Source organism: Carassius gibelio, chromosome B1, assembly GCF_023724105.1.
Source record: "Carassius gibelio isolate Cgi1373 ecotype wild population from Czech Republic chromosome B1, carGib1.2-hapl.c, whole genome shotgun sequence".
Classification (NCBI taxonomy): domain Eukaryota; kingdom Metazoa; phylum Chordata; class Actinopteri; order Cypriniformes; family Cyprinidae; genus Carassius; species Carassius gibelio.
This window is the reverse complement of record NC_068396.1, coordinates 14,853,434-14,878,417: the sequence shown is the minus strand read 5'-3', so window position 1 is coordinate 14,878,417 and position 24,984 is coordinate 14,853,434. Positions and strand designations below refer to the sequence as shown.

The window sequence follows — 24,984 nt, the reverse complement described above, 5'->3', positions numbered from 1 at the left end:
ATTTGATTATTTTTTTTTTTATATACAGGCTCTAAATATCTCTGAAAGAGAGAAAAGGAAATATGAAACTGTCAATTGTTGTTTTTATTCTGACTAAATTCATTTGAATGTACACCACATTGCAATTACGAAACTTGCAAGTAGGAATTTCCCGGGAGGACTTTACAATGTAACATCTTCATATGTAACAGTACAAGAGATGAAAAAACTGAATCTGAATGTAAATTCATGTTTCAATTAAACATTTATTATCTTACATATGTTTATCTAGCTATGACCCCATATGGCTTCAGGATGGGTCTTCACAGCTAAATGCAAAATAAGACATGTTTACCAGAACAAAAAGGTTCGGTCTATTTAAACATTTTCTCTGAGCAATGAAAAATAGATCCTGGTCAAAAAAAGGCCAAACCAGCAAAACACATACTGTACATTACACACACACACACACTTCCACAAACACCCACACACAAATTCTCACACACCACCGAAACTACTCACTGCTGTTAGACAAACTTGAAAACCTGACAAACTAAACACCACAGAGGGTGTGAGTGTGTGTTTGTGTCCAGTCTTGGTTGACCATAGGAAGTGCGTGATTCACTGATCTCAATGTCTCCTCTTTCTCTGGCTGTGTCACAACACTTAGCGTGCCCTTCCTAGACAACATCTGTATGTCTATGATGTCCACAAATGCTGTCTAGGTAGATAGCTCACTAGATTTTGAAACACAGCCACTGCCTCATCTCTCACTTTTAAGGTCAAGGGAGTGAGGAAGTGACTCGGCAAGCACACACCAATCATGGAAACATTACGTTGCCACGGAGATGGGAGGAAGCGGTAATTAAATAATGACAGAGCTGCGGCTGAAGCCTGTTATTACCAAATTACATACGTATACACGTGCACACAGATATACACTTTCACTCAGTGTCACCCTGTCAATCTCACACACAGTTTCCATGTGTAATTTCTGAGCAGTGTTTGCTTGTTACACCTCTTGTGTCTAGTGTGTGTCAGTCCTTCTTTGTGTATGCTCACTTGTTTGTGTGAATGTGACTGTGAGTGTGAGAACTCAAAGTGAAGAGGCTCTGTTAAGAGGTTAAAGATGACAGCAGTGCTGAAGAATGCTGACAATTCCACTCCAGCGCTGCTGAACTCACTCCTATTCCCTCAGAATGGCCTAATGTGCCACTGTGTGACCAGAGCCAAAATGGAGTCCACTTCAGAGCAATTACACTCCCACGCTTTCACTCAGAATAGATGACTGTGTTACTGAGCAAACTGAGCCAAGATGGAGTCCACCTTCCAGAGTTCACACCCCATACAGCTGCATAATAAATACCAAATGGACTTACAGCTTTCATGTCAACAATATCTGACTACCAATTGTAGAGGCTTTGGGGGGTTTGGGGGGTGGGTGTGGGGGGTTTCTTGGCATCTGAAGCTTCTTATTAATAGTTGATTCTTCCAATGTAAGTAAAAAAATAAGGTTGGTGGGGCATTAAGTCTATCAAGTTTGATTACAAATTAAGACCAAAGTATATAGTTTTTATGTGTATGCTAGGATATGCACCCTAGAGATGGCAAGATTCAATGATGAATTCAATTGCATCGGTGCATCAGAATAAAAGCTAACGATGCAAAATTTTCTTTACATACGCTACATGTTGGCATTTGTATCACAATGCATCGCTTCAAATATATTTGCACTGGTAAAAAAAAATCTCTTTATTTATATATAACTATTAATAGATTCATTATGCTTTTATTATTTAGAAAGTGACCAATTATTATTTGTGACCAATATTTTATCCGTAGATTGATTTCTCCTCTCTAAACTGTTTCGCAAGGGCGTTCTCTCATCACAACAGCTGCTACGTGATATGATCTATCACAACACTATAAAGACTGAGGTCAGAGAGTTAATTTTTGATTTGCTGTCTGTCTGAACCAAAGAAATAAAAGCAAACTGTCTGAAGCATATTGAATTAGCATCAAATTATTTTCCATCGCATCGTATTGTATTGACTCGCATTGTGTTCAGTTGAATTGAATCAATTCATTCAACGAACACACACACTTTTTACATGTTTAGCCCTGATTAGTTTGTCCAGAAAATGGCAAAAAAGTTTTTTTGTTTTAGTCAAAAAAGAAACAGAAGAGACAGAATCTGTCTTCCAAGACAAACAAGTCATTTCTTGGTCATAATTACTAGAGCGAAATAGCATCGGCACTGAACAAGGATGACACTTTCAAGTTCACGTGTCTACCTCCTCTTCACACATACGATCAAATTGAGCATGATTTGAAAGGCAATGTGTTCAGCTGTATTAACATGATAAGAGCTACGTCAAAACTGATGTATACTTTGGACTTTAGTCAAAATTCATATATTCATGTTGTGCCAACAGTAGGTTGCTCAAGTGCTTTCTGTTACAACTATTATCAAATGGACAACTGACAAAACATAGCTATCATCATCACTCAATCACCGATTTCCATAGCACAGTTATATCACACAACACTTTAGTATTTTCATAAAAAAAATACAAACAGTTATTTAAGCAGTAAATATATGGCTAAGGATGCCAAAAAACGATTTGGAGTGCACAAAATAGACCTCAAGAGAATGTGTTTAACAATTTCCTATTAAAAAATTCCTAAAAATGTACACCCCCTGAAAGGTACTGTAAAATTTAACCACTTTGTTTTTGTACTCAAAAGACTCATTCATACTTTTAATAACAAAGTAGATGCAAACAGTTTTACAGGCTACCATAATATTTTTCAATGATAATTCTCCATTGGGCCACTTTCCACCTTTCAGTGGAAATGTAATGCTGATTCCTTACACTGATTTGCTTGTAAAGGAAGTCGATATCTGACACCCTAAACATAACAGATTAGCTGATATACAGTAACACTAATCAAGCGCCTTAATTATTTAATTCAAGTGCTTCCAGTGGTGCGCCGCTCTGTAGCTGTGATGATATTGTGTTCTAGTTGCTGTGGTGTTGTGAAGGTGAAACTAAAGACCATGGAGTGGCCAGGATGGTTGCTAGGATACGACCGGAGTTTCAGTTACATGCTAACGAGAAAATTGCCCACTTCTTGTTACCCATCACTAAGACACTGGCTTGCACGTAAACAATCTCAGACACAAACACACCACACACTCAGCCACACACAGAATTACAATAGTGGCTTGCTTGATCTGAAAAGGACATCTTTGACACCCATTTGTGCGTGTGCATGCACATTTGAGTGCACGTTTAGACTATAATAGAATATAAGGCCCGCGTGGTAAAAATAGGTACCTGACAGGTCAAAATATTCAATATAGACTGATGATGCTGTTGTCCAGCGTGGTCCTCAAATCTAGCGCACTTTGTCAAATCCATTTCACATAAAGGTGGAAAAAGATTTGAGATGAGCCCAGATAACACACTCTGTTCATGAACTAAACACACATTATTGCACTCCAATGAGGCTGTAAAAGATTTCACAGGTTCAAAATCTCAGATTTCGGTAGAAAAACTGTTTGAAAAAGGTCTGAATCCACAATGAACAAAAAACTTTTCAAAAGCACATATTGACCTTTTTAGACAAACATAAATGACTTATCAAGTGGTTTAATGGTCAAAGGCCATAATTCTTTGGTCAAATGTTTAAAAAATAGTGTCTCGTAAATCCCCCACTCACTCACACACACACACGATTGTTTTTGTGAAAAGTGGGGACATCCCATAGGCGTAATGGTTTGTACACTTTCTCAAAAAAACTCATTCTGTATTGCTTATAAGCGTTTTGAAAAATGGGGACATGGATTATGTCCTCATAAGTCACCCTCTCCTTGTAATACCTGTGTCATACCCATGTCATTATACAAAGTTGTGTCCTGATATGACACACACACACACACACACACACACACACACATATACACGCACACACAGGTGTTTTTTCTTATAATTGTTGATGGCTCAGTGCCTGGCCTGGAGACTGTCTGTCTGAGACTCTCCTGAGCAATGCTCAGGTGTGTGTGTATATATGTGAGTATGTGTTTGCTAAAAACCCTCTTTGGTTCTTTCACCTACCATGCTAGCTTAAGATATTTCCTTCTATCACACACAGCAAAAATCAAAAAAAGACAAAATGCATTGCATTGGCTGGGTGTTAATAATTCCTGCAAACAACTGTAAGGCAAACATACAATTTATATAAAAATATTGTAACACTAAGATTATTCTAATTTTATAGCTATTAATGCAGCTTTATCTGTCACTCCAATATACAGTCTGTATTACTAGAATACCATCATATTCTGAATGAAATAATGCCATAAACAAAAGCACATATACTACAATACTAGATCATTGAGATGTCATTCTCACCCATATGAACGAGCTGGGGTTAAGATTAAATGCCAAGAAAAGTGAGCTTTCTCCATTACAGAGGACCACTTATCTGGGCGTGGTGTGGGATTTTACTACAATGCAGTCACAGTTGTACCCTGCTCGGATCGACTCACTGCAGTCGCGAGAGTCTGATCACTCACTGTCAAGCAGTTTCAAAAACTGTTGGGTCTAATGGCAGCTGCGTCCAACATGATACAGGGAAATCCTACTATCATGTCTTAGACATGTGGAGGAAACCATGGTTCTTGTAATAGAGCCTGATGCTGGGAGCTCCTTGTTGTAACCTAACATTAACGGCGGACACGTCCCTCACCAGGTTGGGATGCAGTCATGAGTGGCCAGCTTGCCCATGGTCTGTGGAGCGGCACATCTTACGTGTCACATCAACTGCCTGGAGATGTTGGCCGTTTTTCAGCAATGAAACACTTCCTTCAATACCTGAGAGGCCATCATGTTTTGGTGTGCACCAACAAAACACAGGTGGTCTCTTACATTAACCACCAAGGAGACCTGAGTTCGTGCCACCTTTACCGGCCGGTGCACTTGATCCTTGTGTGGGCCAAGGGAAACTCCTTTCACAGAGAGCAGTTCACATCTCTGGGTATCTCAATCAGGGACCAGACATCCTGTTAAGACAGGGGCCAAGGCCCGGGGAATGGAGACTCCACCCAGATGTGGTGGGTCAGATTTGGAGAATTTGGAGATTTGTCTGGACAGGCTCGGGTGGATCTGTGGGTCTGGGTTCTCTCTGACTTATCCAGCTCCTCTTCGACTGGATGCCATGGTCCAGACGTGGACAAGGCTTCGTCTGTATGCCTTCCCCCCGATTGCTCTGCTCCCAGTAGTTCTGGAGAGAGTGTGCTGGGACGGGGTCTATCTGCCTCTAGTAGCCCCATTCTGGCCGGGCCGATTATGGTTTTCAGACCTGATTTCTCTTCTTGATGGCTCTCCATGGGAGATTCCCATCAGGAGGGATCTCCTCTCACAGGAATAGGGTATGTTCTTTCACCCCTGCCCGGAGCTCTGGACGTTGTGGGTGTGCACATCTCGTAGATTACAGTCTCTTAACTGAGGTTAATCCAGAGCTCCCTCAATGAGGAAATGGTATGCCTTGAAGTGGAGACTCTTCACTTCTTGGTGTGGAGACAACCAGCTCTATCAATTTAACTGCCCTGTTGGTCCAGTGCTGGAGGTCCTGCAGGCTTGATTCTCTGCGATTCTCCATAGCTGCTTACCATGCCCCTCTTGGTGGACAGTCTGTGGGAATACACCCCCGGTTACATGTTCCGTCCACAGTGCGCTGAGGCTGAGGCCTCCGGTGCACTGAGGGGCCTGGCCGTGGTGCTTGAGGCTCTCTGCAAACCTCCATTTAAACCACTAGAGGAGGTTTAAGATCAAGTTCTGACAAGTTCTAACTAAAGACTCTCTTCCTATTAGCCATTTCATCGCTAAAGACAGTCAGGGACTTGCAGGTCCTTTCAGTGGCGCATTCTTTCCTAGACTTTTCACTCGGTTTAGATCTTGACCAGCAGAAGCTTAATTGCATGTGCATATGCAGGATATTTGTAACACTGTGGGTTGGTTTACGCCTCTTACTTTTGTTAGGTTCTATGGGCTTGACATATGTACTGCTCCCGGTTCCTCTGTCCTTTTTCCACAGTTGTGCTGAATACATACACACTACCCAGGAATTTGAAAGTCTGGTGGCGTGGACATTCTCGTTCCCAAAGCATCTCGACGTAGCTCAAGTTCTTGAAGAGGAACACTTCAAGGTTACATATGTAACCCTAGTTTCCTGAGGGAACGAGATGTTGCATCTTCTGTCATACTTCCGGCATCCCTGCAAGTTCTTCCCTTTTTCTACAAGAAGATGCTGCTGTATTCACCGCACATGCTTTTATAGGTTCCATTACGTCACCCCATCTGTGACGTCCCTCCAATCCACCGGACTGATTACACACGTGATTCAGAGCGTGGTCACGTTGAAGGCGTTCCCAAAGCGTCTTGATGCAGTGTCTCATTCCCTCGGGGAACTACGGTTACATACTTAACCTTGAGGCGTTTCCTTTCAAAGATTTTTTTTTACCTCATCAAGTGATCTTGTGTTGGTGTTTTTTATTTCTGCTCAGCATTGGACATACACTCGCAAATTCTGGCAGTTTAATGCCTACAAAGAGGGCTGGTGAAGGACAACAACGAGCTTCTTCCTGGGTCAGTTACATCACAAACCCAGATAAAGCCCACCCTGGGAACATGCAAAGAAGGGGGCGAGGCCATGTTCTGCTGCTTTAGAAAAGAGGAAGAGAAAACTAGGGGTGCAAAATCTGTGCATATGAAAATCACAATTCTGTCTTCCTATGATTTTAATGGATTCACAAGTTTCAAAACCAATGTTCTAAAGCAGCAGTTCTCAAATCTGTTACTTGCGTCGCCCTGCTCTTTATCTCTCTCTCTCTTTCTCTCTCTCTCTCACTCACTCTCTAATAATGTGTTTTTTTTAAAACTAAAAAACGAAGCAAGAACACATTAGACTGCACTTCATAAACACAATCAAGCCTAGAAAAAAACTGTAAACCACCCATTTAAGATCAAATCATGTAAATGATGGGTGTGATCCATCATTTTATAACAAAGGAGATAATGCTCTAGAATCAAAAAGGTTGGTCATGCAGTATGAGTAGCAATTTGTAAAAATGTTCTTTAAATTCACTTCTATGATGTTAATACTTGAGACTAATGTCCAAGGAACTTGTATGTATTATTCCAAGTCTTCTGAAGGCAAGCAGTAGGCCTACAAAATTTAAAGGAATACTTCATACAAAGAAATTATTATTATCCCTTATACTCTGTGATTTAATCAATGTCTTATGAAATATTTTCTGTTTTGTAACATTATAAACTCATCATCATGTCAGCTTACATTTCCCTGTTCTTGCTGTTTGCAGAGATCACTATACAATCACTCTGGTCATCAATATTTTTTATTTTGCTCAACAGCCCCTGGTCACTGTATGCTTTTTAGGACATTTCCGGTATTGGAATTAAGAAGTAATTCACACTGTACCTATTTTTCTTTCTCTACTTCTCTACTTGATGAATGTTCCGAAGTGAAGTAAACTTCAACAGATTCCCCCTGCTCAGGGAGTAGGGAGCCATGAACAATGTGTAGGGACCATGTCAATTGGAAAATGCACTGAATCGCATCAAAAATCACATCGAAAATCTGAAATAATAAAGTAATATAGAGCCTGATTTGGATGGTAATTTTTTCTCATATGGATGTCTGTAAAAATACATTTACATATCACCTTAGTGATAAAGTGGAGGAGCAAGTTCTGTGATCCTATGAACCTGGGAGCAAGCTGTTCACGTGGCCAGTCCCATGATTGTCTTTTTAAATAAAACATTTATTTTATTTACAAATTTATACTTTATACTGTGTAAAATATATTCAAAAATATGTATTATTATGTCAATGTATTCTTATTATTCCAAGCATATTTTATAATATATACGTTTTATAATATATAATCCTATTTATTATCATTTAAATCTCCTGTTTAAAAATAGGAAAATAGACAAGCTATAGTTTTATATAATTATACGCAATTTATATCTGTTTATAATAATACACATTATAACATTGTATTGCGTACCTGCTGCTGCCATAATACAGACTCATTTTGAATGTTTATGTGCTTTTTTACTCTTTCTGCTCCCAGACATTGTGGTGAAGCAGTTATGAAGTATTGTTCTTTTAAATACTTTCCAGCATTTCAGAAATAAATATGTATGCAAATTACACCGAAGTACAATGCTACCTGGAGCTCAAAAAGGGTTTAAACACAGAATTTTGAATCCATTTCTTCTCATAAACTCAGAGATGTGGATTTGGATGGCAATTAAATTACCACACAACCTTGGTGTTTGTCAAAAACAGTAGGCAATTCGGCCGGGGAATTTTACTGGGGTGGTGGGAGAAAAAAATCCTGGATTCGGATGGCATTGAAATCATCAGCTACCCCCTGTAAATGCTGAAAATCACTTACGTCCCCCTGAGAAACAATTACATTCCGAATAGGGCTTTACTTTTAAATATTCTAGAGTATGTTAACTAGAACTGACTTTAAAGCCAACTTGATATTTATTACTTCATCTACCTGGGAAGTTTGCTTTCTTTAGTTTAAACCAATTCTTAAATTAACTTCAGTTTTACATTTAAGTTTGCTTTGCAAAAGACAAAAAGAAAAAAACAATAGATGATTGGTTTCTTGCCAAGCGGCGATTGGTTTCCAAACTTTTGTTTAAGTAAACTGTAATTGTTAGAATTGACAGTGTACAACTGCTCGCAATTTTTGATCAGATATTTTATGAAGAAGTTTAGCAAATGGTGTGCAACAGATTTAGCCTTTACCTGTTGCATCTTGCTTAAATATTCTTATTTGCATATTTTTAAACAGCATAGTAATGAACTGGCAGCTTCAACAGACGATTGATTCATTCTGCTGAAATCAACCCGAAATTAATCTGGAATCATACGTTTATTAACAACCAAGGAGTAGAATGCATTATTTTGAATCCTCTGATGACTAATGAGAGAAGGCATGAAAATGTCTGAAATGCAGGTCATGCAGAGAAACACAAGAAAACACAGACTCTGACATACATGTACACACATGTCTATAAGCTTGAGGTTTTTCTATTATGAGTCATTCTCACTATGGCAACAGTGGCATAAACTCCATTCCTGTTTTCATTAAAATCTGATTATGAAATTAATGAAATTAAATCCCACACATGCACACACACATGCATTCACACACACACACATACACACTCTCACCTTATAACGCTATACTTCAACAGACAGGCAATACTTCACTCTATTGTATCCATCTTTAATTTCAAAACTGTTCCCACCAACTCGTGTGAACAGACAAGGCTTAGCAAGTGTGTGTGTGTGTGTTGTGTGTATGTGTGTGTCTTGTGAGCTGAGAGGACTGGGGTTAAGCGTCCACTCTGCAGACAAAAGCCAAACTCTCTACTGCACTGTGACCTAGGAAACGGTGAGCTCGGTAAACACACACACGCAGACACACACTCTAAGATGGCAAACAGTTTGGCTCGTCTAGCATTTGGTGTGCAGATTAAGCAAGAAAACCACTATGATTTTTCACCCCAAATACTCGTGGCACATTGCTCAAGAAAACCACATAGTCAAAGCCATATTTAAAATCAGCTAAGCGTGTGTGAACCCAAAGCCACTGTTAACAGACATGACAGGAATAAGAAGATGTCTGCTGGCATATTCACATATTCAACCTCTCACTATTACTATGCGTTTAAGTTTCTAATCTTCTCACGAAACTGTTCTCATAACATGACGTCAATGTTCCCAGAGAATTCAATAATGTTTTGCTTTGGTTTGCAAGCGCTGTAACACAAGACAGGCCTGATCATTTTAATTTATGATCTGAGGTTAAAGCTGTAATTTCAGCACTACTATTACAAAAATAATTGCAAAACACAACAGAATTACAAATATAACACTTAGAGACCGCCTCATCTGTCATTGGTCAGTAAAGCAGAGAGTTCCATCAAAAGTCACACCATTGGTTGAGCCAATGTTGTTTTGTCTAGAATAGCAAAACTAAAAAAACTGTTTCTTCAGAATATCTTATTTTTTGTTCTGCTTAAAAATGTTAACTTTCATTAAAGTTCATTAATTTATGGATGTACTTTCCCTTTAACATAAGAGAAAAATCTGACACCCCGGCTTCAAGAATTGATACCAAACTTCATCTCTTCATCCACGGACATAAGGATGTTGATCAATATCTGTCCTTATCATTCAAGAAATGTATGCAGAAACAGCTTAGACAATCACCATTGTAAGGCATTTGACCTAATAACCAGTGACAGGCTCAATAAAAGTCACACACCGATGTCACAATGGGAGAAATTCTTTAGATGGTCAGAAACCCCGACAAACATACTCAAAGTAAGCACAGTGTGAAACAGTACTAACGGTTAGTGGATGAGGGATGATGGCTATGTGACATGACAACAGTAATGTAGCAACTGTGAGCGGGCATTCACGCCAAAAGATATGTTTGTGCCAGCTTGATTAAGAACAAAAAATAATATTAACTGCCCCCTACAACCCCAGCTTCTAAAAAGTTAACTGATAACTTTGAAAACTGCAAAAATACACATTTGAGCATTGAGCTCTTTATTGATTTGCATCTGTATATTTCAATTACATCACAAATCTCTAAAAGAAATTTCCTCAAAGTTAGTTTTAGTGTTATCATTATTTTATTTTTCCTATCTATATTCTGAAGGTTTTTGTAGAGGTTTTTGTTCATATATCTCTATAGGTTCATATGGCCTGCTTTATATAACATTTTATTCCTAAAAACAAGTGAAAAGTTAATTTAATTTCAGAAAATTTAATAATGTAATGCAAATGCATGTAAAAACTTAATATTAATGCAAAACAATTATTGTAAAAGTTATGTAATTAACTAATTTCCTAATTTACCTAAGGAAGTATCTGTTTCTTAAAATGATGTGTCTGGTGACTTGCCTTCAATATTTCATGATATTTTAATTCACTCTCTCTCTATCAGTATTTTTTCTTACTTCATCTGTTTTGTTTATATTAGTGTTCCACTTTCATTTTCAAACTACTGTTGGGTTTTTACAGAGTTCTTAATGGACACTCAAAAATCTGACCCATCTCTCTCTCTGCCTTCACACCTCTTTACTCTTTCCTGTAAGATCTTTTCTTCTTTCTTTTCCACTTTCTGTCAAACCAAACACACACAGCTGTGACCGACCTGCTGTCCCTGAGAAATGTTATCTGAACGTTCTCGCAAACATACCCAATGTTATTCAAAGGTTTTCAAACAGGCCTGGCCTCTAAGGAGACAAAAGGCAGAAATACTTCAGCCGCTACTGTGGCAGCGGCCGTATGTGTGTAACCATAACTCATATTCACACAGACACACACAAACATATACGCACACACACACACACACACACACACACACACACACACACACACACACACACACACACACACGTACAGCAGAATCCGGGGTCACTAGGGCACCCAGCAAGATGAACAAAACAAGCTCTAGAAGGTTCTGTCACCCACCACCAGACCATCCCCCTCCAAAAAAAAAAAAAAAAATTCTCACACACTCCATCCAGACACATTAACGTCAAACCTGATCATAGGGGCAGAGGGAGAGGATGTGCAGAGACAAGAAAGAAAGAAAGAAAGAAAGAAAGAAAGAAAGAAAGAAAGAAAGAAAGAAAGAAAGAAAGGAATGCACGTAAAGCAGCACAAAAGAAAGAAGGGATGAGAGAAAAGGAAAAGGAGCAAAATAAAGCAAAACGAGATAGACAGAGTGATGAAAGAGGCAGGCAGATAAAAGCTGCACATGTTAGCCACAGATGTAGACGCGCAGGGATAATCTAATGAGGAAAGAACACTCCGTGTGTGTGTCAGGACATCAAATCCAATAATTCTATCAGAGAGTACACTAGCAGTGCTTCCTCTTTCTCACCTGCTAGCATCTTGTGGAAATTGAGTTGACAGACAGACAAGGAAAAAAAATCTTGAATCATAAAATCCTGCACACATGCTTTCATTGGCTTCTATTGTTCTGTTTTTTATATATATATACTGTGCTAATAATATTTTGTATCCCAAACATTCTGCGATTTTACATTTTCATTAAAACATTGTTAAGGCTGTTTATTAAGTCATTTTCCATTGATTGGTCTACCAGTGTAGCTCATTTCAGTTTTCATTATCCCTGAGGGGACATTTGGTCCAATATAGGCACAACTTGACCTCTTCACACACGCAATCTGATGCTTTTAAAAATGAAACAAGTAAACAGTGCTTTCGTAAACACATTAATCTATTTCTTTAATATTTCATTTTAAGACTAGCATTTTACTTGTCACAAACACACACCTGATAGTTGAGCCTCAGGATCCCAGTGTATTTTTAGGAGACCACACACACAACCATACCATGTCTAGAACATGAACAGTGAATATATGACTGCAGAAACATGAGCGATATGTGCAGCGTGCGCACACACACACACACACACACACACATACACACACAGACAGACATTTCCTCCATTAACCTCCTGCAAAGTCCGTTAGAATGTTGTTTTTCCTGGTAAAGCTGTTAGTGCTCGCTATCCTTCCTCTCGCTCTCTCTGAGCAGCAGATGTTTAAGCATGTATCTCCTTTTAACTCAATTTAGTCTGTTCATGGTCTGAACCTCTCTTACTGCTGATCCCTAGATGTCCTGCATAACTCAATTATAAACACACACCCACGTACACACACAATCCTGTCTGGGAGTAATGAGTGAGATTTAAAAGTCATGTATTAAAAAGTCATCCTTGATATTAAAAGATCCCCGTTCCAACTGCAGCACAGCAAACAGAAATCCGTAAAAAAGCAATGTAATGTATCTAAAATAAGTAAATACATTTGAAAAGGCTACATTAATGAATAAACTTTGGAAAACAGACAAAAATCCCATTTAAAAAAGGCAATAAAAGGAGAACTGGGAGAGACAGTGAAAAGGAGAGAATGACGAAAGAAATGGGGTGAGAAAAAAACAGGGAGAGGAAAGAGAGGGGCTAAAAGATAAAGGACTCACAGTCTGAAGAGTTTGGTCGTGCCCAGAAACAGCAACTCCGGAAGAACCTGGAGATTATTCCTGTTGAGACGCCTGCAAATATAGACACACGCAGCAACATGAAATTACACAAAACAAACAGTGGTGCAGTTTATGTACATTCACAAGAGCAAAATTCAATGACTGTGAGGTACCAGAAATTGTATGAGGTCTAGCAGACCTTAAACTATTTGCAGAAAGTCTAATCTAACATGTGGGGTTGTCTGCTCTCAAAACCGACTGCAATAAGTTATGAAACAACTGGAATAATCTACTCCAGTGACATATTAAAACATCAGAAAAATATGAACACAGTAAATATTGTGAATAGTTTCCATATGAAACATCAGATCTAAATGTTTACAGAAATATGTACTGATTGAGCTGTGCTCAAGAAAAATACTTCAAACGTTTAATCTTATAAAATATTTCAATTTGGGCCTGCCAGTCATCAACTTGAGCCTTGACTGTGTCTGTGTGTGTTAGTGTGTGTGTGTGTGTGTGTGGCTGGCAGACACTGTCAGTGTGTGGGGGCATCTAGCAAACACACACAGACAAAGAACAGCCCGGAAAAACAGATGTGGGAAAAACAAACAGAAAGTCTCACAGAAAGTGAAGCAAAAGAACTTACAGTGCAAATACACACACACAGACACACACACATATGCACACACGTCATGAAAGGAAATGATGCATATTTGCTTAAGTTCAATGACAATTCAGTAATAAAAAGTAATTTCTCACATTCTCTTGCTCGGTTCTCTGACATGATAATAAACTGAGTAATATTCCCAACTAGGGCATGTATAATAGACATTATGCATGACAATCAGCACATATATAATACCCACTGTGCATATTAATGAAGAGTGGCGCCACTGCTGTCTGTGTGTTAGATTAATGAGGCTTTAGATTAATCAATAATGTTTTAAATACCAGAATACAGATCGTTCAGAGCAGCTTATTAAGCTCCCATGTTTTGAGAACTTCTACTACAGCATTATGAAGTCTGCTGATAATGGGAGAATGTTAAAATATTACACACACCCGATCAATTCTTGCACTCTGACGTCAGCATGCAAGATTTACCACATGTCAATCAAACAAGCCTGAGTTCTAAAGTGAACTCTGCCTGCACAAAGTACAAAACCATCAAGCTTTCATTCTCCCTTGCTGTTTTTACGCCCTCACTTTCTCTGACACACACTTGCAAACACCCGCACACTCAAACATAGCAGCCGATGACATCATCGTTCAGCTTCTGGGGTTACATCATTCCATTTGAATATTTAATGAATGATGAAATAATAACGAGGCACACAGTGCTGCACACTCCAGAAATGCCCACGTGTTTCACTCAGGCACAGAGGACAGCCTTCCCTGAGGACCCCACTGCAGTAACACACAAAGACACACACACGCAGTGCTTTAAGCGAATAAGATCGACCCTTAAAATAGACGAGTACACACAGACACACACTTACAGATAGAAATGCAAATAGTCACAGACTCTGACACACACACAGACATGCACTCACAGTCATTTCCAAGGAGGGCCATAAAGTGAGATGACTTTTAATGCCAAAAAACAGCCAACAAGACTGAACAGAGGAAAGAACGAATTGAAAGTTAGTGTGAAGAACCACACTGCTACTGTAGCAAAAAGCACAGATGATCCACAACCAATCACACATAGCACATGAGATAAGTTTATGGCTTGATTTATAAATCAGTAGGCTCAGACGGGCCGCCCACAGTCTGCTCACTGACAGGCTAATGCATATTGCACACAAAACTGGAAAGCACTTTCTTCATTTGGCAAGTACTAATCTGATTGGCTGAACCTGCACAATTTCCTTATATGCACAAAAGTCCACGAGGACACAAAGTCAGGTACTGGCCTTATACAATGAGCACATTTGAGAATGAAATAATCGTTGGATTTCCGGACGTTTTCTAAAAAAGTGGTCTCAAAAAGTTGTTACGCGTTAAGTAGCAAGTTAACTTGATATACCCTTTCAGAACTATATGTTAATCTTTGATTTTGCAGTTTTTTATCAGTCATTGATAGACAGATATATTTTGATCACAGAGTACACACTGTATTCCTTTTTACAATATTTTAAAGTGTTTTCTGAACAACTGTTCAATTATTCCTGCATAAATAGGCAGCTTAGAATGAGCTGCAATGTGGACTAGACCATATGCCGTTTAGTCAAAGGTCGGCCTGCGTAAGACTGAATCAGTGACCATGACAGTTCTCAGTCTCAATCCAAACGCCATTAGCTCACAACCAACAATTAGTCCAACAGTGTGTTTGTAAAGAAATAAAAGGGGGAAAAAAAGCTGCATCACAGAGGAAGGAAAGAGAACGTGTGAGGAAAGGGCTGAGAGGAGAATGAGAAAAAAGTCCTTATCCATAGGCTTACTTTACCTGACTGCATTGCTCATGACTAGCAAGCCGTGACGAAGGGTGTTTGTGTGTATGTGTGTGTGTCTAACAAGGGGGGTCATACGTGGAACAGAGTCTCTACTTTTCCTCCCTACAGGAGGTCGTCACACCCAATACCTAAATGCATCCCCAATACGCATACACACACACACGCACACACATACACACACGCACACACTCACACATATTTATGAAGGGCCTTTGGTAAGGCCATTATAATGCCTTTGCGTTCTAATCCTCTCAGCTATGCAGTCACCCTCCAGCATTAGACTCCTGCTTTTGTACAGGCACAGTGGGACTGATCTTACACACTGACTTTAGCTGTGCTATTCAGTGCTACCGCTAGCTCCTCTATCCCTACACTTATCACTATAAAGAGCTATTCATCGCCACCATTCGCCCGCCTAACCCTTCAGTTATGCCAACACTGCACAATTTATGCCGAAAGCAAGTTTGCTATTATTACAAGCTATTACCAGTTAGCTGTACTCTGCTTTATGAGCTATATGTCACTGCACAAATCCGCATTCACGGTTAATGCCATTGACCCTTTCGCTAGTTAGCATTCAGAGCCACACACAGCTAATACAAATCCTTTATTAAACTAAAACTAAAGTTATCAGACTCGTGAGTGAATTATATGTGTTTCTCACAGAGCCGAGTTGGCAAAAGCCTTTTGTGGTTCAGCTGGGTTGGTCGCAGTCATTAAACATTTCCTCACCAAATTAAAAGGTAATGACTAGCAGAAAAATAGGATAGCATTGAGCAGGTGATTGACTGAGCATCACGCGGTGCGGCTCAAATGCCAGTTCTAATGTGACTGTGTGTAAACCGAACATCTGCCAGTCACCATTAAGCAATGGTAATTGACAGTCAATCATCTTAAAGAAAGAATACTGTTTCTACAATTAAAATGTAGACAAAAATAGAGTTTAAGCTCTCCTCAATAGAGAAATAAGGTTTTTGTAGGGAATTTAAGATCCACATGACCTTTATTCATTGTATAATACATTATTGTACTGCATGATAATCTTTATTAATTGTAATCCATTATTAATTACCAATTCGCAGTGGGTTCCTCTGGGAAATTAAAATGGGTTTTTAGAATGTACGAGTAAAATAAGTAAGTGTGCAGTGTAGTGTGCAGTTACTGAGTAAAAAGAAAATCACAATGCATGAGTAAAGTAAGATCAGTAGTGAACATTATCTTTACAGAATATGTAATTATATATATATATATATATATAGAGAGAGAGAGAGAGAGAGAGAGAGAGAGAGAGAGAGGTGCAATGTACTTATTGTGTTCATGTTGTAAAAAACATGTACACTTCAAGTTTGTGGTACCAAATTATTAATATAAATGTTAGTACATAGTAGTTAAAACTTCATATAAAGTGAGTCAGAGAATTTTGCAGTACGTAACGTAATTTAGACAGAGTTTTACCTGGAAAATGAATTTCATAAGCATTGCAGTCCCTAACCAATTACTACATTGAAAAAAATTGTTCATTTAAAAATGCTTTTTACTATAATTGTATAAATTGTAAAATATAAACAAAATTTAAGGGGTAAAAATTGCTCCTTAAGGTCAGTTCCTTGCAGTTCACTTTCTACAGTGTACATGAGGACTACAACTACAAGGATGTGAGTTTATATGATGGAAAAATTAGACAAATATAGCAACTTGTTAACCATAGACCTTATTGTACTCATACCGTAAATGGAAAGTTGCTTTTCTGAAAACCCATTAGAAATTCCTCAGGTGAGCTCATGGTTCAAAAACGCTAATTTTGTTCAATGTTTGCTCTATATTACTTTGTCATTGATCAAATTGTATAATATGTGTACAGCACTAATGGAGATATGTAGTACACCAAGTGCACCACTTTAAGAAACTGACGGAACCTAAACTTTTATCTGAGTCAGTGACAAAGAGATAAAGGCCATCAGAATGAATATGGTTTGAAAATGGAGAATAGCTGGGGGGTAAAAGCTTGAAAGAAAGGGGGGGGGGGGGGTTCCTTAAGAGCATAATTCCCGTTTCCATTCCAGCTTCCAGTGTCATTCCTTAAAGGGCTGTGTGTGCCAGAGTTAGTTTCGCATGTGTGTGTTCCCCTGAGGCTGGGTTGGCTGTCAGACAAAAATGTTGCTCCATGAAATCCTGACCACAATGTGCACACACACACACTTGCCCACAACATACAATGTCCACCATTAATATATGAAAACACACACTTGATTGTGTAATGTCATTTTGCAATTAATTGTACTCGGCAGGTCACACCGTTAATGTTAACTCACAAATACGCTACTGACTTTTAGCCCTTCTGGCCAGTGCAGCATATCTTGTGTGTATAAGTGAGTGTATGTGCATTAGTCACTCACAGTCTTTCCAGCTCTTTCAGGTCCTGAAATGCCCCTCTCTCAATAGAACTGATCTTGTTCTCCATCAGCTGCCTAAGAATGGAAATGAAAAAGAGAGAGAGACCAAAATAAAGACAAGTCACTCATTGCATGAATTTCAATGATTTAAACAGTTAATATGTCGGCGCACACTTGGCTCTTTTATAGAGAGCACTTTACATTTCATAGCCTGCAAATAGTTTCACAAACATCATTTCACAGGATATCTCGTGATCTGAGACCCTCCTCTCATTATAAAACCACCGTAAATAATAGCTTTTAACCTCAGTCTAAATACAACATCTATACTTAGACTATGATTTAAAAAAAACATAACTGCACCATTTCCTTCATCTACACTACCCTACAAAAGCAAAGCATTTGTCTAAATTGAGTGAATTGGATGAAGTTGGGGCTTTTAGATTGTGATTTGTCCCGTGACACACAGGTTTTTCTCGACTGCGCCCAGATTCAGATAAAAAAAAATAAACATAAAAGCATGGCAATTCATATCAAATCACTAAATCAAACAACACTGCAATTTTTCTCAGCTTTGGTGCAGTTAATGCATCTTTATAGCAGTACATTACAACATCACAGATACCCAGGTAAACTTTCATATGTATTCCCTTGCAGTATGGGAATCATATATTTATAACATCATGCATTATTTAACCCTTCTGTAGCTAGAAATTGACCCTACATGAGAAATCACAGCTCACATTTCACAATTTTATGTTTGACTGAGCACGTATGTGGAAACGTCTGTGGAGGATGTCAAGAAGTGTTGTTAATGTAAGTTAATTTGAAGTATATGTAATAAATCAGAAGTAGAATGCCCTAAAAAATAATCTGCAACCACACAGAAGAAGAATATTGCACTAGGTCAAAGCCATGTTTTTAATGTTTTATTTGTTTTTGATATGAATTAAGAATATGTGGTAATTGAGATGCCACAACTTTGGAGTTAGAGGTCATTTCAGTGATGTCTTATAAGAGCAAGAAAAATTAAGAGTGAGAGATAGGAAGAGAAAAGAATGTGTCTATGAGGGAAAGGAAGGAAAGACAGAGAGAAAGTCTTCAGCTGAAATACTACCCTCCAAGTGGGAGGGCAAACCTGTTCTTACATGAGCTCTCTATATGTCTCTCTCTAACATTTACATTCACACCCAAACATTCCATCTCACACATTTACATTCACAAAATCACCCGCTCTGTTACAAACCTCACACAGAGACAGAGGGGAAGATAGAAAGAAAGATATAGACAGGCACTTCACATTCCGATAACGCAATCATTTTTCGGAATAAATGCTGTCTTTGTTTGGGTTTGACAATCATGGGCTGACTGCCTCGTTAAGCTTCACTGTTCAAACTTGTTTGCTCTAAGTGTGCATATACTACAAGTGTTTAACCTCCAGTGAAATCCAGAACAATGTATTTTGTGACAAGCCATGGTATTTTTGGCATTTCACTGGCATTCGTCTAATAATGGGACCATTGGGGACCAATATGTTTGCTAGATAATAGGAATGTAGACAATAATGTGCATAAATATCTGCATATATGTGTGATTAATTAGATGATATTTACATTTATATTTAAACATTTACATTTAACAAAAGAAATATTTTATATTTTACTTTAACATTTTTTTTTTTTTTTTTGGATACAATCTACACTGTGCTTTTTGCATGCAAAATACACTTTTTAAACATTTTGTGGATATATCCATTCTAAACAAAACAAGAAAAAGAATAATAACTAGTTCTTACTAGCTCTAAAAAACAAGTTCGGTACTTACAGAACTCTGAGGTGCCGCAGTCCCGCGAAATCTGCCTTAGTGATTTTAGTCAGATTGTTTGCATTCAGGTCACTGTGGAAAGAAGAGAGGGGGTAAAATGATAAATAATGACTTGCGTATTTAGATATAATTAAGAAGTCTAAATTAAGACCATTAAGTGGTAAATGATGCTAGGGGGAAAAAATTATATTTTCTGGCCACTTCTTTACACTTGCCTACACTTTAAAAGTTCGTAACAATGCTAGATTGTTTAAATTATCTGCATCATCATGCACCATCCATGAGTGTATTTTATCATTAATTGTGTGCTAGACTGTGGATGAGTTCTTGGCAGGTTTCTAATTAAATTCTGGTCAGGGTTCAGCAATCCTGACCAATTAACGTTGGTGTTATATAGCTTTTAAAACCTGCTTTTCTATATGACAGCTACTTACAGCTACCCAGCCAAAGATGAATATCACCATTTTAAACAGAGCACAGGAATGACTGAAATTCTAATAATTAAGTAGGATTTTAACTGTGCCATCATTAATTGGTGGTTAAACAGTTCTCTGGCTCTTGCTGTCTCAAAGCAGCACAGGTTGTGTTTAAACTTCATGCCAGTTTAATTAATGAATCCCACTTCAGAAAGACAGTCAATGTAAGAGACAGATAGAGACATGCGTGAGTGGAATAGAAAAGGACACTCTGGTATTGTTCTGATGACAGCACTTCAAGAGGGGGGAAAAGCATGTAACAGAATAATATTAATGCATCATTTGTGTGGGTAATTATACTAAATGTACACTGGTATAAAGAATTGATAACAACTAAATGTAATAACAGACACGAATAAATATAATATATGATGCATACGCAAATGGTCGTGCTGTATGCATGCTGAAAAAAAAGAACTGTAATTTTATAATTGTTTGAATTATTTTGTGGATCAAATATATAATACATGCACACTGTTATGACTATAGTAAAGTACTGGTCAGCGCACTAGTGGTAATCTAGCATTAATGTATCGCACTCACAGTCGCTCAGCGTTGCGGGGAATGTTCCGCGGCACGCTCCGCAGACTCTGCCCATGGCAGTCCACCGCTGTCCCGCTGCAGGAGCACTGAGACGGGCACGACTGAGCCCCAGCCCCGCCGAGCAATGCACATAGCACCACTGCTTTTAAAACAAACATCACTCCTGTGTCCTCAAGTTCTGATAAAACACACGAAATTCCCGGTGTGAAACACTTGCGCCAGAGCAGGCGCAGGAGTTTTAAATCCAAAAATCACAACAAAGTCACAACAAATGATCTTTGAGAAGAAAACACTTGTAATCTCCTCCGGCTGTAATGTGTTTCCCTTCTTCTTTACAAAGGGAAAGAAATTACAATGCAATCCAGATCAGCTCCCATCTGGGGTCTGAGTAGTCTCTTCTGTACAGGGACGCGAGTTTAGAGTCCAGATCCAGACGATTCAGCCGCAAACCAAAGTTTAAACTAATTCCGCACGCGCATTGTAGCTCTGCGTTTTTGTTTTGAGGCTCCTAAAACACCTTATGCGCACATTTACGCCAACAGGAGACAGGCGCTTGGAAACACGCACTTGAAAAGCCACCTGGTGATAGAGATGCGGTCATACACATCCAGCGGAGCTGATCTTCACGTGCGCTTAGAGGGTATTGATTAATTTGGTGTATTGATCTCGCCCGCCCTCATGCATCCATCATGTTGACACACAGGGACAAATCTGCTTTATATATCCAACTCGGTGCCGGGTAAAGTCCTGGGTGATCTTCGCTGATCCGCCTTTACTCAAATAGCTACTCAATCGGAAATGTGTGTGTCTCTCTGGCACCTGATGGCGCGCGCGGGTGTGTGTGCGTGTGTGTGTGTCCAGAGCAAAGGCGGCGCCTCTAGTGTGGAAATAAGCCCCGCACACCGATAATACTCAGTAACGGAATCACACACAATTTCTCAGTCCAACACGGGTACCGAGTCCAGCCAGAAGACAAGTCAAGTCAAACCCGTTCTTCAAGCTCACTGCACTGAGACACCTCGTACCTCAAATAATAAAAACATTAACCTGACAGGTAGAAATGTAGTGTTTTTTGTTGTTGTTTTTTTTAAGAATCCAGACTTTGAAGTTATGAACTTGCAGATTATATGGGCTTTTCCTGGAGTGAGTGAATCAAATAATTCCCATGCATGCACAAATGCAGTGAATGAACTCCTATGCTTTGATTCTTTCCTTTCTCACGCTCGGATTCAAGTTGGTGAAGTGCGGCTCTCGGACACCGGATTTTCTCTCTGTCAGACTAAGAATTGCTCTATATACACTGGGAGCGGCTCCGCCCCCTCGATCCGCCCCGCTGGCCGCATGAGCCCGGGCCGTCTGCCTTCTACGGCACTGCCGCTCTGGGCACATGGACAGCAATCACTAGAAGTCTAAAGACGGTAGCCGATGCGCAAATGACGCAAAGAAGAACAAGTGAGGCAGCATCTGTTTCTTGCTTACAAACTCTCTCCTTTTCTTGTAAATGAGGTAAATGGATGGTTGGCTGTTTGGTAATTGCAGGGAAAGTTTTGAAACTGTCTTAATCAATCTAAGCTGCTTAAGGAGATTACAGATGAGTAGCTACAGATCTGAAACCAGATTCCAGTTAACAGCTACAGGAAGCAAAACCAGAGAGACCTGGAGAGATTTGCCTGGGAGACAGAAGCAAAGGAAGGTAGCAGGAATGACCTCGATCACCTTCTCAGTATGCACCTGCAGGGTAGAGAGAGGTCAAGGGTCAACTGCAGCTCCTGTGAAGCTGAAACTTGCAATTATACATACCCACACTAATAAAAAAAATATGTTTTTGACTATTTGTTATTCGTTCATTCTTTCTTTCTCTTTCATTCTCATATACACAGTTATTTTAAATTTATAAATGTTTCTTACAGAATTCCTGACTACTTAATATTAATTTGAAAACCAACCAACAGTACTCCCTTTACCTGTTTGTCAAGCAGTTTTGTATGAGTTTGAGGTAAAAAAAAAAAAAAAGGGAGGATTTTCTTTTCTTAGTGTGAAGATGATTTTACTCATTTCAAAGATCTTTTGTGCAATAAAAAGCTGTTATGTATGTTAAAGTTTCTTCATGGCTATACAGTATATGAAAAAAAAAATCTTTCTTTCAGAAATCATGTTTTTTTTTATTATGTTTTCATGTTTTTTGTGTGTTTTACTTTGTTAGTTGGCTGTGTTTGTTTTTAGTCATTTTTACTTTATCAAAATGACCCAACAGCAGTTTGATTGAGATTAATTGTAATGCACAATGAAAAAGAAATGATTTTTGAAAACAGTTAAAAACAGTTATCTGTTTTTGCAAATGAACTCTACATATGCTAATAAACAACCTTTAATTAGAGTGTATATTAAGTAATTTTAGGTATATGGTAGATTGAATAGCCAATAAAGGTTATTGAGTTAGAGTGTTTGTAATATGAGGTATTAGAGTAGATTGATTGTTAGAGTAAGGTTACTGAGATAGGTTGGTAAGTTGAATAAGGTGCTGTGATTGAAAGAAATCTGAGATACTAAGGTAGGTTGGGTTGAGTCAGGGTTATGGGCCATTGGTCATCCCTTAAATGCCCAGGATAAAATGATTACCAGTCTTCTCCCCCAGACCCCATGAGTAGGCTATAGCATGGGCCTCACATAGTCTGGGTTCTCTGTCAATACTGAGGTAAATTCCAAAATGTGTGGTACTGATGTGATTGGTAGCTTTACCCTGTAAAGCCTCTATAATATTTATACACACATTTACAAGGCCTCTATATTATCAACATGATCCAAAGTTGCTTAAAAACTCATACACAATCTACTGCATGCCTTATGTCATATGACTGATATATTATACATTATATATTATTTATAGCAAGTAAAGGACTACACAATAATTCCTTCTCTTTTCTGTTTCTACAGCTATACATGAAGAACTGTCAAATTTTCACTTTTCGCCTCACCAAATAACTCCACGATACTAAGCGCAATCTCTTCAACGTTTAGTGAAACATCATGGATCATGTATATTATAAGTATTATAATCGCCTTTTGTGACTGTTAACCATTCAGATTGCTAAATGTATAAAAAAAATGTAATTACTACTTATCTGTCACATGTCACCAATGCTGGACTCCATACTCCAGAGTCCTCCTCGGCTCACACACATTCACAGTCACGATCACCACTCTCACCAGATCAAACTCACCTGGATTTTGAACACCTGCTGACTTCAATAAAGCCATCTTCAAAAGCACACTCCTTTCAATCACTCACTGACTGCATCCGAAAACTTATGTAGGTGACTTGCTGCCGTATCAGGCAATGACTTTGCAGGCAGCGGTTTTGCACAAAGGCACCTCATGAAACTGATAAACTTCTGAGGCAGAGTAAAGTTTTAATGATCTACAGCAAAATATAGAGAGCTTTTGTGATAACAAAGTTGATATTTCATCACTGCAATATTAATTTCTCACTAGAAATGACATATAAAAGTGTAAAATGTTGCTAAAAAACACATTTACACAAACTGACCACCGACCACAACTTTCAGATGCCATCTCGATTTTTTGGCTTAACTGTCACAGAATGGAATGCACAGGATTGTGGGATATCAAAGGCAGGGAAGGATACATCTATGATGCCTTCAAAAATTGGCCAGATGAAGGCATCTCAGGAGACAGGAACTGAAGCTAACATTGAATTTGGACATGCCTTGATGCCTTCCTACCTTGGAATGCGTCCTCCAAAGGCAGCATTTATCAGTTTTGGGATGCAGCCACTGCCTGAGCTACCATTTGTGTCATCTGATTGTTCTGGACTTGTCACCAGTAAAGAATTACCTTTTGAATTTCCCACAATCCTCCAATGACTCTGCTGATCCTGTTCAGCAATCTCCTGCGAATCTGCAAAAGAGACACACCATCAGCCCTCAGATAAGCTCACGAGAAACCTTCGTTGTTCATTCTCACCTGCATTCACCTCATTTCATTACATTCCTCTGCAAACATGTTAATAAACATCCTTTTTGGAACTTATCTCATGTCTCTGCCTTGTGTACCGTGACATAAGGTTTATTTAACAGTACATTTTGGTCTTTGAACTTGACTGGTTTCTATTTCGTGCAACTGCACCAGGACTTTTCACAGTTTTAC

The 24,984-nt window shown here is 38.8% G+C and overlaps 1 protein-coding gene across 5 annotated transcripts in view; it reads right to left on the bottom strand.

Annotated features, from left to right (window-relative positions):
• The window catches only part of slit2 (slit homolog 2 (Drosophila)), a 76,228-nt gene extending 54,154 nt beyond the window's left edge, over positions 1-22,074 (bottom strand). For all 5 annotated transcript variants that reach the window (XM_052546466.1, XM_052546469.1, XM_052546468.1 and 2 more), the window contains exons 1-4: positions 20,818-22,074; positions 19,799-19,870; positions 17,978-18,049; positions 13,123-13,194 (exon numbers count right to left, since the gene is read on the bottom strand). In XM_052546466.1, the coding sequence (XP_052402426.1) occupies positions 13,123-13,194; positions 17,978-18,049; positions 19,799-19,870; positions 20,818-20,975 (374 nt within the window). In that variant the 5' untranslated portion in view covers positions 20,976-22,074. The remainder of the gene's footprint in view (positions 1-13,122; positions 13,195-17,977; positions 18,050-19,798; positions 19,871-20,817) is intronic.
• Between the last annotated feature and the right edge of the window lie 2,910 nt (positions 22,075-24,984).